The sequence below is a fragment of the Pseudomyrmex gracilis genome, unplaced genomic scaffold (genome assembly GCF_002006095.1).
Source record: "Pseudomyrmex gracilis isolate BER0280 unplaced genomic scaffold, ASM200609v1 scaffold_123, whole genome shotgun sequence".
Classification (NCBI taxonomy): domain Eukaryota; kingdom Metazoa; phylum Arthropoda; class Insecta; order Hymenoptera; family Formicidae; genus Pseudomyrmex; species Pseudomyrmex gracilis.
The window spans coordinates 137843-152403 of record NW_018020707.1 but is presented as its reverse complement, the minus strand read 5'-3'; the positions used below and the strand labels follow the sequence as shown (position 1 = coordinate 152403).

Below are 14561 nucleotides of genomic sequence, written 5' to 3'. Positions count from 1 at the left end.
TTTCCCGCTCGTCGCGGCACGTCCTATTCATCCGCGCCTTATCGAGTCGCGCATAAATCAACCGGCGGACTTTATATATCTCGCTCCGAATAAATCCAGTCTTTTTTTTTTTCCTTCCGCTCGGTCGTAATTCAATCACTTGTTCGCGCGTTTCTTATTTTCACACACAACAACCGTGTAAAAGTGAGAGACACGCGACTAAGGAAAATTGTATTTCGCATAAAATTTTTACATTTAACTCTGTGTGAATTTTTGTAGATTTATTCGCGCGCACCTGAAGTATCGTCGAAGACGGAGAAAAGAGCAATTTTCGCACATTCCTACGAAACTCCGTAATATCGCACAACATCGCCGGTATCTCGAAGTCTGGCACTGTCTAATGACGCGATTTCGTCACAAGAGAGGCTCAACGCCGCTCACTTTTCCAGCAATGGCCAGTTCGAAACAAGCCGTGATTATTTTCTCTTTTATGGCCGCCGCGCGCGGTTTCTCTCCGCTCTCGACCGAACGACCGCTTTTCGTTCGTTCCCACGACACGTCTGTCCGTCACTTACAGCGCCAATAAACCGTATACGACCTGAAGTTCGCCGACCGATAACGCGAGCCTTATGACGACCTCGGAGGGTCCTTTTTGACCGCGATCGAATTGCGGCTGACCCAGCCGCTTTATCGAAATGCCAAGGTGCCGGGAAAATATGCCTGGGAGAAATCATCGACCTCTTCTCATCCGCTCTCCTCTTCCCCCGTCTCTCTCCCTTTGGTTCGGCCAGCGAACCGGGTTCCAGGTGAATTACTTCGAAGTCCGGGTAGAAAAAAGGACGAATATCGCCGATAAAACGCCGTCACGGGCAGCGATAAATTGCTGGCGCGGCGGCGCGATTACTGCTGCGCCAGCGGTGGAAAGTCCTTGCGAGAGTGTAAGGACTGCCGGCGCACCGATGGTCGTCGTAGCTGCTGCTGTGGCTGCAGCAGTAGCGTCGTCGGAGCTGAGTCGGCTGTTATTCCCGAAGCTCTGGGCCGGCGAACGAATTTCTGCGTGTAATTAAGAAGAACAAGCCGACGCGTTATCGGCGAACGAGATTTTATTTCATCACGCTTGTTACCGATAGCGTTCGAAATGGTTAAAAACTTGAGAGAATCGGCATTTTCTAAGAGATGACACTTGATGTCGTCATTCTGTCATCAGTTTCGTCGCATAATAATTTTATTATTTTGAGTTTTGCGTATATGCGGAGAAAAACCCGTTGTAAGAGTTACTAGGCTCAAAGGAGGAAATTAGATACGACGTTCCGACAGAGTTTAAACTACGCGGAAAATACTGGAAAACTTTCTCGTGAAATTCTAGTGAAATAAAAGTTTTAGTCTAAAAAAAAAAATGAAAAAAATTCAGAGAAATGCTATCAATACTCGCAGATTTTGTTGAAATTTGTTTTTCGAGCGTTTCACCTTTACTTTGCGACCAATCAGTCAGTGTTTTTTTTTTCTCTATTCGACTGTGTTACAATTAATATCAAATTTATTTTGTAAGGTTGGATTTTTAACAATGTTTCAATTTTACTTGGAAATTTTTGCAAACTGAAAACAAAAATTCTGTCTGGAAAACCATCGTAAAATATTAATTCTGTTGTGCTTGTGTATTTTCGATTCTTCGGATAGAAACTAAATTCTTGCCCGAATCACCGAGACGACGAGATTTCAAATTTGGAACCGTCTTCACGATCAATACGATAGATTCGTTAATAGTGAATGCCGTGACCCGTCGTCTTTCGATAGTTAATCCGCACCGGATTGCATCTCGTACGCGTGCTAAAGCTCATGATAACATCCCCAAACGAGCTTGCTCTCGATGCCTTTCGCCATTATTGTCCTTATGACATGCAGATTGCGCATTACACGCGACGCATCATTTTGATGCGCATAATGCGCCATGTGTGTGCAAGTGCCTTACAGAACACCGTGTACGAAACATCGCTCCCGAGCTCAACGCTTTTGACGTTTCGTTCGCGAAACAATCACCTCGTCATCTCTGCCTTCGATGGAAAAAAAAAAAGAAAACTTATTTGCAAATCGTTAAACACATGCAAATTGTATAGGAAATGTTTCAAAACCCCCTCTCTTTTGAGATAGATTCTGTGATTAACTTCGCGAAACAGTACTTTTTTCTCTTTCAGCGAAATGTCGAGAAAGCTCATCGTTCGTCGCAACCCTCGATTTGTGAAATCCACATATTATATACCTGTGTGTAACTAAAACCACAAATTAAAATTCTATCAAAGTAAACTTTGTCTGAATTTAAATGAATAATTATCCGATTCATCCGTCCGAGACACGATTCGCGAAAGAGTTCCCGTTCAGTCGACTCCGTGACTCGGAAATTATCGGCACCTCGACATTTTCGCGCTGAAAAAAATTCTCTCTCTCCGAAATTAGCCGCGAAAAAAACAATCGTCGCCGTTAAAAAGATCACGCCTCTGCCGTGTTAATTTTACGACTCTCTTCTCATTACGTATACGCGCGAACCTCGGAAAATCACCTTTCCGGCCGGCGGCAATTAGTTCAAAGTCGATTCCAACTAATCCTACTTGTTTGGAGCACGGCAATTGTCTTGCTGGCGCGAGCAATTTGCACACGAAATATCACCGCGAGACATTATTACGGCGAACAATCCGGCGGGGGGTCCTGCCTTATCAATGGGGGCTGATGTTGCCGTTGTTGGTAAACCTGCTGCTGCCAAACTCTCGCTCGCGCGGCCCGAACAACAACACGCGGAAAACACGCCGCGTGCGGCGGGATAATGTAGTCCGCGCGCCCCCGGAGAGTTCAAAATATATCCACGTATACACACACGTGCGTACTCGCCTTTGTACACGCGCGCGCGCACGCACACACACACACAGTTCGCGCGTTCATTCTTCTATCCTCCCGTTCTCTTCCTCGCCTATCCCTTCTCGCTTTATCTAGAGCGTAGACCAACCTCGTGTGTACGCACATACCTGCTTTCGACACACTCGGGCGCGTCTACGTGCGAACTTCTATACATGTGTGTACTCATGCGCTATATATAGACTTTGGAGAGGATGGGAGAGGGTTGAGGGGGGACTCTAGCATGACTCTCTGGCATTGATCGTACCGCCACCCCATGAGCAACCCCCTAATAACACTCCTGCTGCTCTCCGCGTACCCCTGTTCCCCTTTTCTCTCTCTCTCTCTTTCCTTCTGTCTGTGTCTCTGTTTCTCTATCTTTCTCTCTGTCTTTCGTTCTTGGTGCCGCCGCCCCTCGCTCCAAACTGCGCCCTTTGCTAACCCAATCTGAGACCCCTGCAGGCGGCGGCTCTCAACTGGCGGTTCCGCGAGGCGACGCGCCACGGGAGCTGTGCCACTCGGGCCAGCTGGCCGGTCAGCTGATTCCCAGCGGCGCGGCGCGGCGCGGCGCGACGCCGCGCGTCGGGACGCCCATTAGCCACGCGAACTAAACTAAAGCCATTAACTCCCGCGGCTTAATAACGGGCGAAGCCACCCACGGCGACCTGTTTGCAAATCCCGCGGTCTCTCCCGACGAGATATCCGGCCTCGCCGCGCTTTCGGCACGAGAGCACGTGGGGCCGCGTCGTGTACATGCCGACCGAGAGATGATCGGATATGGCCAACTCTTCGTCCTTAGTCCCTGTCGGATCACAGGTCGGTTAAGCTGCATCTCCGCAAGGCCGCTCATTGGCAGAACCGGTTGGCACGTTGTGTAGATATACGTCGGAGAGAAAGAGAGAGAGAGGTGTGTGTGTGTATGTGTGTGCGTCACGCTAATCAAAATCTACAGTTTGCCGGTTGACAAGTCGGTTGACGATATAACATTGATATGTTTGATTGTTTATATAGCAAAGTGTAAAATATAGCAATATTGCACTTTTGCTTGAAAGAAACCTTGGAAAAAATGAATGTTTTCGATTCACAGTTTTAAAGTATGTATGTACACAGCCTTGAACAAACCGCATACCTCGTTCCGCGCGCGTACGAGGTTTTTTTCATTCAGCGGATTAGTTACGTATCGGCGGAATAATCTGTCACGATCCTCTCTTTTCTTTTCCCTCCCTCGCCAATTCGAAGAGAACGAGGATTATAGAAAGACGGACAAAAATTCGCGAGTCGCCCGGCCGTTGCCGTGCGACGAATTAATTAGCTCGATCGTGCGGCACGTCTTGAATGAAAAGCCGGGTGTTACATGCGCGCACGCCGAGGTTATTGCACGACGCTCTACGGCCTCTACGTGCCTCGCGTGAAATTACGTTATCGGACCAAATTAGCGCGATTCAATTCCGTCTTACGAACTCGCGATCGATTCATCAAGTCTAGTGTCAAACAAAGCGACATTGTTGCTTTGTTTTCAAAAAGAGACAGAACTGTCATATGTGTTGCAGAGCAAAATTACGTAAACCTGTGAATCTTGGATGTGTATAACATTTTTTTAGTTAATTTTTCGAAATTTCGAATTGATAATCAGCTATTTGTGTAATTAGTTATTAACATTTAGCAAGTTGCAGTCGTATAATCAATTATCAAACGATAATTGGAATGAAAGAAACGTTGGTTGTATTCACACAACTCGCGTCACTCACCGAATAGATCGTGCGCGACACTAGGTTACCCTTGCAACCCTTGAATTCTCGACGCACCCCTGATAAATTCACGTCGCAACACGCACATATGTGTGCGACAATGACGTGTCGTCTGAGAGAGAGGGGGGAGGGGAAGAGGTCCCATGGCGTCGATTTTTCCTGAGACGAGAAAGTCCAAGTTCTTTCTCGACCGCGATCGATCTTTAGGAAGCGACGTATCTTTTCGCACGCGCGAAAAAAATTACGCTTAATTTTTCGCTTCCCAGTCCGATCTGTCGGCCGTTTGTATAATTATTTGTTTCGAACTTAATTTTTTTATTTTTTATTTTTTTTTATTTTCGCAGTTGTTTCATTCATCGGATTTTTATCGACGATCAATGAATACATGGTATCTATATGTCTCTATTTATATTGGATTACACACACGAGTTGTGTGTTGTGCTTTGGTGTAAGTATTCGCTATCTACGTTCTATGTTTATCTGTCATGTAGATTGGAAGGTTACAGTTATCTATCTTGAAAAATCTTTGTATTTAAGCAGATTATCTTATCGACTGAATGTAGAAAGTCAAAGAAACCGTCTTATCTTAGTCGCGAAGGCCACATTTTTACTAAAATGCTGACTTCCATCTCTCTGTTTGACCGTACAAAATATGTTCTATGTATTTATACAGGAAAAGTGTTTTATATTTAATTTACCGCGCGCGTTCAACAACAGAAGAAAAAAAAAAAATTGTCAATTCAACGTTATTGAAAACACTTTTTCGAGCTATTCGCCTCGATATTTAAATAAAAAAACGTATATTTTTTATATAATTATAAAAATGTGCAACGCGCGTTATTCAAGTAATAAAATTTCCGGACTTCGTTTCTCGGTTTCTAAGATGCGCAATGTGCCAACAATCCGCATAATTATTATTCCCGCATTATTTGCCGCATTATCGTGACGTTTGTCTACTTTGTTTGTCTACTTGGTGTCTCTCTCGCAACCGCGTGCAACTAAGCGCGTTATAATTAGCATAACGATTTTACAAGGACGGTTAATACACGGAAGGAAAACTGCGACACGTGTATCACCAAGGTCGTTTATCTTGTTGAGATCGGAGGAAAGTCCGACTTTGTATCGCGTATAGTTTGTGCCAAAGGGTTTTTCGATGGTCAAACGTCGCAAAAAACATGTGTAAACGACGTCGCTTTCGCGAGAGTTTTTACTCTTCTATTCGCGGTACAAAATCTGTGAAGATTTATGAACTACACTTTGACATCGAGATGAGATAAGATCATTCGAAATAATTTATTTACATGATACAAAATCAAGAGAGAAACGCGACGTAGCATCGAATACCCTTTGAATCGCGCAATGTTTCGCGGTGTTATTCTTCAAACGCGCATTAAAAAGACGGAAAATGACCGCGGTCGCGGTGAAAGTCGTAAACTACATTTCGCGAATCTGTGCCACGCGTCCGAGCTCGCTTTGCGGCGGTGCTTGTGAGAGGAGTAGCCGGTAGTAGTGTGTGCCCCTCGGGGCGCCTTACGAAAATTCGCGCAGTGTGGCGAGCGACGTCGCGCGATAAGGCGACGGTGGGGAAACACATTATATGCATGAAACATTCGTGGCGCGCGCGCCCATGCAACACACTTGCGCATTTACACACATTTACACACAACGCACCTATTAATAACATGACCGATCGGTCTGTGATCTGACAGATCGTTACCTGTCCCCAGGAGGCACACGCCAGCTTACTACAACCAGCCTGACTACAGACTCCACGAGCTCAACAAGAGGTTAGCACAACGCACGGAGGTGAGTACGCGCTTTCGAATTCATTTCTCTTTTCTCTTTGTACGTTGTAAGTGTGTGTGCGTGTGTGTGTGTACAAGGTAAAAGTGTCTATCACCGGACACGTATCCGTCACACTTGGTTGCTGTCTCAAAGAGTATAGTTCAAAGAAGAATAAGAGATTATTGCTGTTTTTTGAATAAAGAAATAATTAGAGATTTATATTTCACGATAATAATTTAAAACATTCATGATTTTATTATGATAATTGCGTATAAAAATCGTGTCCGGCGCGCTGATTGATTGATACTTTTATATTGGTACTCGGAACATTCGCGTTGACCAGAGCGAGCTCCACTTATTCTTTGTTGGCCTTTCGCACTTGCTCGTTTATCTCTTCGTCTACTTTCGCGCGCGCGCGCGCGCGATATATGTGATATATTCGATAATTTATTATGCAAAATAATTGCTTTATGTCGCTCGGATAAAAAATTCGTTTTTTGTCGACAAAATTAGGAAAATGTCCCTTTGAAAACAGTTAAAAAAAAAAAAAANGAAATTTGCGATATGTTTTAATCGAGCGCGCTATTTATCGAGATGTTATTTTGATAAAGGTTATTACACGCCATTTTGTTCAATCGGCCTCGGATAAAAAATTCGTTTTTTGTCGACAAAATTAGGAAAATGTCCCTTTGAAAACAGTTAAAAAAAAAAAAAAAGTATTTGCGATGCGGTCGGAGGCGACGAAATTTGCGATATGTTTTAATCGAGCGCGCTATTTATCGAGATGTTATTTTGATAAAGGTTATTACACGCCATTTTGTTCAATCGGCCTCGGATGAATCGCACGCAATTTTCGTTCTCTTCCCTCTCCTTTTCTCTTTCGGGCTTGTGGCACTCGTGAAAAAAAAAAAGAGCTCGCGTAAAGTCCATCGTACCTCGAGTATTTAAACGGAATGGAAATGCGTCTTCTCTCGTGCGAAACGTGATGTAAAAAAAAAAATCTGTTGCTTCGGTACAGTTCACTCAATATATACTTGTTCAACATTTGCATGTGTATATATATTGTGCGTTATAAAATATTATCTGGCCTATATACCATCGACGGCAGATAAAACCTCTTCGAAGAGATTCACGATAATAGCGATAAGATACGATCCTGGGAACGCATTATAATTCGCGCACATGTCGCTCTGCTGTTCGTCAGGTCGATTTCGAGACGGCGATGGCAACGGTTAATCGAGGTCTCGCAGAAAGAAAGTCGCGTGTACGACCAAAAAGCCGACCAAAAATCGGCTGGTTTTTTTTTTATTTTGCGAAAATAATTAACAACAGTTATTCAATGTGTCCCGTGTATTTTCATCGCGCGAGTAATTTTAATCACGCGAAAAGTCAACTGCGACATCACACAACAAATTTCCGCGTTTGCGTCAATCAAATCGGCAATTTTCTCGCAATTGCGACAAAAGTAACACACGGCCGCTAAAACCTTGTAATGGTTCTGAATGCAAATGATCCGCGGTTCGAATATAGTCGCGTCGGCGATGTGTTATCTGCATGCGTAATCCATAAGGGGACACAGCCCCGAGTAATATCGCGCGCGCGCGCGCGTATATTTACCATCGAAAATTATTCCCTTATACCCCCCGCGACTGGCAGTTACAACGCGCGATTTACGACAAGCAGAAGTGCGATGGTAACATTCCTTCTTCGTAGATAGGTTGATACTTCGCGCTAGTCAATATGTCATTAAGGATTGAGTAATGCGAAGACGTAAAAGAAAAAAATCAAAATAAAAAACAAATAAAAAAAAAAAAAAACGCCCGAGGTTAATGCGTTCTAATGAGCCTGCGCTCCTAGCACGGCGTTCATTAATCTTCGAGCCGCGGATGGACAACCGGTCTTCTTCCCTGGGAGGTCTCTTCGACAAGCGACCGACCCGAATAAATTCCTTCGGTTTCTGTCGTTAGCATCGCGCGCAAGAGGCAAGACGAGGCGGCGAGAGCTGTCAACGCCTCGCCGGAGAATCGTGCACGTGCCGTCACGAAAAACTTCTTCGCGTGCTCAGCTTTTGAATCCGGACGAGATCGGGATTTTCGCGCGGATTTTTGTGCGAAACATTTTTTTTTGTTTCCGAAACTGTTTCGTTCACTACAACCGCAACGATCATCTTGACAAGCGCACAAAACTAAATTCGAGAAATTGCGCTCTCTCTCTTTCTCTCTCTCTCTCTCTCTCTGTCTCTCTCTTTTTCTCTTTCTGGTCATTCTCGCGCGCAGCGCACTGGGGACTGGGCGTGTGCGAATTATATTTCGCTGGCACAAGCATGTATGAAAGAGAGAGAGAGAGAGAGAGAGCGCAGGTATTAATATATATATACACACATGAACATATATATGTACAGATATATATATGTGTGTGGACCGCATCGATCGTTGCGACGAGAGAAAGAAAAGGTCAGAATCGAACAGTCGTGTGTCGCAATTGCTTTTACTTATGCATATTGAACTGCACGTATTTTGCGTACACTCTATCGCGATGACCCGAATTCATCTTGAATCATCGATAGAAATGATCGATCTTCTTTCAAACAAGAAAAAAAATTGCCCGAAGCGACATGATTTTTATTAACAATGCAATCGTAAAATCCAGTTGCTAAGGTAATAATTAGCAGACAAACGCTCGAGGATTTAACATCAATCAAATCCAACGTCAACGTTTAATTTTATATAATAGGATTGTTAGTTAATGTTATTGACGTGTGCTAATTAATTAATAAAGTTACTTACTGTGTAATTGTTGTCATGCATATCTCTCTCGGAGATGTAAGATAATCTAAATTGTAAATAATTAGAACCCATTTTTCTTTCTCCAGAGAATTGTTTTGCGATAGTTTTTTTTTTTTTTCAGCACAGAGAAATGTATCTCTCATTTCATGTTGCGTCGAGAACTTCCTTTAAATAACAACAACGACGGCTTTATCGTAAAAAACTTTGATGCGATCGATGATGTTATTCAGCGGCTCGACAGTGTTTGCGCGCATTCAACACGCGGTACGAAATCGCGCCAACGTTCGCCGACAGATTAAAGCGAAATAAATTCTTCGTTAAAAAATTCACATACTCCATCGGAATATTAGAGCACGCGTGAAAGTGGCGCCTCTCGGTTGTGTGTGCGTGCGTGCGTGCGTGCATTCGTATGTGTCGCGTGCAACAGCATGAAACGAGAGTTAACGCGGATTGCTTGTAGGTAACGCGTTTAATAGTATCTTTAATGTGTCGCGATGCATTTCGATAAGCCGCACGCGTCGCATGGGTCCAATTCTATTTTGTGAATCGCGTCGTCGTCCCAGCGTCTCCTCGTACGAAGCGAGCGTTAAAAACACTTTTTGGTCAGCTTTTGGGCTGGCGATTACGCCACGACCATCATCACGGACAAAAGATTGCGCGGCGCAATCTCTTTGCCCAGCCGAACCGATTGTTTTTGCAGCAAACGTGTTGTTTAATTGTAAACCGGAGGCTCTGCGGTCAAACGCGTCTGTCGGGGAAAATTGCGGGCGAAATACGGTCGGTGCGCAGCGCGCGTTAAGTTCAGGCAACCACAGCCGAGTTTCATCGAAAAAGTATTTCAAAGGAATGTGTATCGACGTTGAAAAAAAAAAAAAAAAAAAAAATATATAAACTTCGCAAATTTAACGCGATATATAAGAGACGTAGAGACGAGAAATGTTTTTTTTTTCAACGAACAAATAAGTAAAACAAAAATAATAATAATAGAAAGTACACATTTTCCGCAAAGAAGTATCGTGAGTTTTTTTTTTTCACGAGCTTTCTGTAAGTCGCGGTTATAATGACCCCGCATGTGTTGTCACGTGACATACCCGTGTGTCTTAACTCTCGCGTATCACGACGACAGGTGCGTGCACAAGACGCGCTTTTAAACGCGGCCGCGCAAAGTCGTCCGAGCCACCAACGAGGCGTGGAGAACCTCGCGAAAGGGCAGCGATCCAAATTTCAACAGCTACAACCCTGTGTCGAAAGCGCGGTGTAGCCGGTGGCGCGTTACTGGCACAGTTTCTACCTTTCCTCATTGTCTCTCGATCGCCAAGAAGTGAGATTTGCTCTTTTTCTCTTCTTTTCTTTTTTTTTCTCCCTCTCTCTCTCTCTTTCTCAGATTTTTCCTCGCATTTGGTATGTCTTGTGTATTCACATGTCACATGTGCGCTCCGAGCGGATTTGTTCTTCTTTCACTCCCTTCTTTTTCCTTTGAAACGCGACATAAATTCTACTCTCTAGTCCCGCGCTCTCTCCATTTCTACCTCGCATGTCCTTTTCGCTCTTCGTGTTTTTCGCGTACGCTTTCCTGCTCCCTCGCGCGCACGTGGACACACACGCCTCGTTCGCGAAGTTTAGCAAACGACATGGCGTGTCCCGCGGTCATAAATCATTTTACCTCGCGCTATCGTCGCATCTCGTGCGTTGTCAGCATGCGTTTGCAAGGTTCAACGCCGTTTCTTCCGCTACTTCCTTCGGTTCTAATAGTATTGGTTGGCGGGGAGGAGATGTTTTCTTATACGAAAGGGCGCGTTTTCGAATTTTGAAGAGGGGAGGAGGGTCGTATTTTTTCGACGACAATTAGTTGCGAGCGAAAAGTAGCTGCGAAAGTGAGGCAGCGCGAGCGAAATGGAAAAATGTGAATCGCCTCGTGGATTAAAATCCACTTTGAACAAAAATTAGGTCGGTCAATATTCGACATGGGTTATTACCGCAAAATGTGTCTCGCATGTGTGTGATATACTATTCGCGGGGTGTGGTGAATTATATAGCATACGTATACGTATGTATACGATCGACCCTTCCAACACAATCGTTCGATCGTATCGAAGTTAGCTAGCGATTAAATGTATGCAGTTTAGAGTGCGTTCTATGTGAGAATGATTGATGTAAGGCAAATGAAGAATGCGTGCGGAAGTCACGAGGAAGAAAGTGAAAACGGGAATGAAGGGTGAACACGCGCGTTTTCTTAAAGTCGCGGTGTGTTTCTCAAAAAAAGAAATAAAATACAAGTAGGAAATGAAATTATCACAAAATTCTTATTTTATATAAATTACGTTGCCGGAGCTGGATTTTTATTTTTATCAGCCGATAGTCGATAGGCAGAAATTATTAATTTCGATGCGTAAGAGGATTACTAACGATCGCTGGAATACTATTCGCGGAAGATCTTTACGTTGCGGTTGAGGGGTAGAGAGCGAGAGAGATGGCCGGAGAGCTGCTAAGTGTACCGTTACTTGCAAAGTTTGGCGTAGTTCTGCTTAGGAAGTTATCTAGACGAAGACGAGGAAAGAAAGAGAGAGAGAGAGAGAGAGAAGGAGAGGAAGCGATTTAGTCGAGAGCGAGAAAGCCAACGAGAACAAAATGAGGGAAAAGACCGCGAGAGGCTGGAAACGGGAGGAAGAAGCAACGACCAGAGAAGCAGCAACGGAAAGACTGCTTTTACGATTCGGTGTGTCGCGAATATACCGAGAATTCATAATCCTGCGTATTCATGCGCGTGCGAATCAACGAAAGGCCTCCGCTGATCTAAATAGTGATTCGACGCGAGAACGAAAGAAAATCGCGATCGGTCGATTTGTACCTACGTTAGACCGAGTTGCGGCAACTCGGTAGAGATTGAGCAAGCCCGGCTCGGCTCATGGGATTGGCCGTTTCTCTTCAGATATTACAGTTTCTCCATAGTCCTGCCTTGTAACGTAGAAGAAAAAAGTCATTTAGTTGGCTTTGTAGTTTAAAGCTAACTCTTAGTCATCGAAGAAATCAAACTTGAAATTTGCGAATCTTAGTGCGCTCTCTCTCTCTCTCTCTCTCTCTCTCTCTCTCCTTCTCGCTTTCTTGGTAGTATCGGTAAATTACAAGATAAGTTCACTTTGCCGGAAATTTTATTTGAGAAATCCACTTGCCGGGAAAGTTAAGGGTAGTTGCGAAACGTTGCGACGAAGTGACAGTTCAGGAAAAAATTCATCAAAGAGAATATCCCTGAAATATCTCCGGTGAAGCGGAATTGAAAGCGAAGAGAAAAAGCAGAAGGCGCATGAATTCGTCAACAACAACAACGGTGATAGACTAAGTGTTCGCATCCTCGAGAGAGAGAGAGAGAGAGAGAGAGAGAAAAAGAATTGAAAAATCTACAAATCTATCAATGCGAGAGAGAGAGAGAGAGAGAGGGAGGGAGAGAGGAAGAAAGATAAAAGTGAGCAGTGAGCATATAGTATAGGAAGATCGACGAAATTTGAATCAAAGTGGATGAGTCTATTCTTCCGGGCGAATGCGATAATACGTAAGGGAGAAGATTCTGGCCTCACTGTCTCTCTCTCCCACCGTATTTGTTCATATCGATCGGAACTAAATCGATTTCCGAACGCGCCGGAGCGCTGCTTGGAATCGACAGGATCTAAGCTTCAAAGAAGCTTATAGTACAATCGGATAGAGTGTGACGGCATCGCCGCGAAGCGTGGGCACGTTCGACGAACGAAAACGACCGACTCGTAACACACAGAATTAACGCAGATGCGAAACGCGGAAGCGACGGCCAAGACGATCTAGCGTTGCGGATCGCGCGCGATAAAATTAGTTATAAATATAGTTTCTCAGACGAGCGTCGTCGCGTCGAAGGAAAAAAACCTCGAATGACGTAGAAACGCGATCGAGCAAATTTTGCGTGCAAATTTCCTGCGACTTCTATGCGCTTTTTTTTTTTACTAGCACAACACAGATGCGTGCTACGCGCACGCTATTATTGTTTTTATTTTAGCGTGTAGTGTCAGTAAACACAACTTGTCACCGCGATGACAGCTAGTATATACGTCTTACAAACCATATAATACACATTTGAGAAATGTCAGAAATAACGCATGAAAATAAAAAAAAAAAAAAAAATCGTAAGGAGTAAAAAACCAACACGTGACTACAGTCACGTGCCTTTATTTTAATCGCGTGTCTTTAAAAAGATGACTAAAGTACAGTCACGTGTTGTTTTTCCTCTTCTCATTGTCACGTGACTTTATTTTAATTACGTTTCTAAAGACACACGCAAGAAAGTCGCGCTTGAACGGCGCGAGACAGTACCGTGCCTCTTGATTCGTACGACGTGAATCGAGAAACACATCCGAGAAACGTCCAATCAGCGTTGCGATCAAGAGCGGCAACAATCAAGATCGATAGAATCAATTGTAATTATTTAACACACGCTTTTTTTGCTAGGATCGCAAGCTTTTTCTCTCAGTTGCGTCAAAATCGATGTGACGTAAAATAAGTTCCGACGAAATAATTATTATGCGTATAACATCTCTCGAGCGAGGAAATATCCAATGATACAATCAAGAGCGCGAGATAATTTTCAAAAAAAAAAAAAAAAAAAAAAAAAAAAAAAAAAAAAAAAAAAAAAAAAAAAAAAGAGAAAACGATATATGAAATATACACAGAAGAGCGAATAAAATAGAACATCAAAGCGATATGATGATTTACTACGGAAAGCTTCGAGATTGCACCGTTGGCCCGTGTTACTCTCGAGTTTAAACAGGAAGCGCTATCTTTCTGTGATAAGACCGGCCCTGTCGGTAGATGTATATCTCATCGATCTTATCTTAAGAACCGAGAAAAAAGATTTTAACGGAAGTGAATGACGTAGCCGACGAGAGATCGAATGCCGCTCATAATGACCAATAGGAAATGCGCGGCTCGAGAAAATTGGAGCGAAGTAATTATTTCGAACAATAGCGCGTACAACGATGCGAATCATCCCCCATTCGAATCTAGTTTGAGAAAGAATAATAATAATAATAATAATAATAACAATGTCAAAAGTAAAATCAATAAACGAGACGCAAAAATTCCTTTTCTCGTAAATTATAATTCAACGACAGTAGAGAAATCGACAGATGTGAGTCCGAGAAGAACTACCTCCGAGTAGCTGTCTCGGTGCGCGATTTCTAAACAAATCGAGACGCGCCGATTACTGTTGGTAGCAATCTGCTCGCTTTTCGTGCGATTTTTCGCGAGATAATAACTCTTTTTCTCTCTCTTTCTTCTCTTCGTTCGTCGAATTGCGTTTTTCAGACACGAGCATCGCAACGAACGGCTACGAAGTGGTGGGCACGTAATACGCGGGAGA

The 14561-nt window shown here is 43.7% G+C and overlaps 1 protein-coding gene across 6 annotated transcripts in view; it reads left to right on the top strand.

Annotated features, from left to right (window-relative positions):
- LOC109856561 (LIM domain-binding protein 2) overlaps positions 1–14561 on the top strand; it is a 131423-nt gene that overhangs the window by 104515 nt on the left and 12347 nt on the right. For 5 of the 6 annotated variants that reach the window (XM_020431957.1, XM_020431956.1, XM_020431962.1 and 2 more), the window contains one exon: positions 6320–6416. In XM_020431957.1, the coding sequence (XP_020287546.1) occupies positions 6320–6416 (97 nt within the window). The remainder of the gene's footprint in view (positions 1–6319; positions 6417–14561) is intronic. The other variant, XM_020431958.1, reaches the window with a different exon arrangement.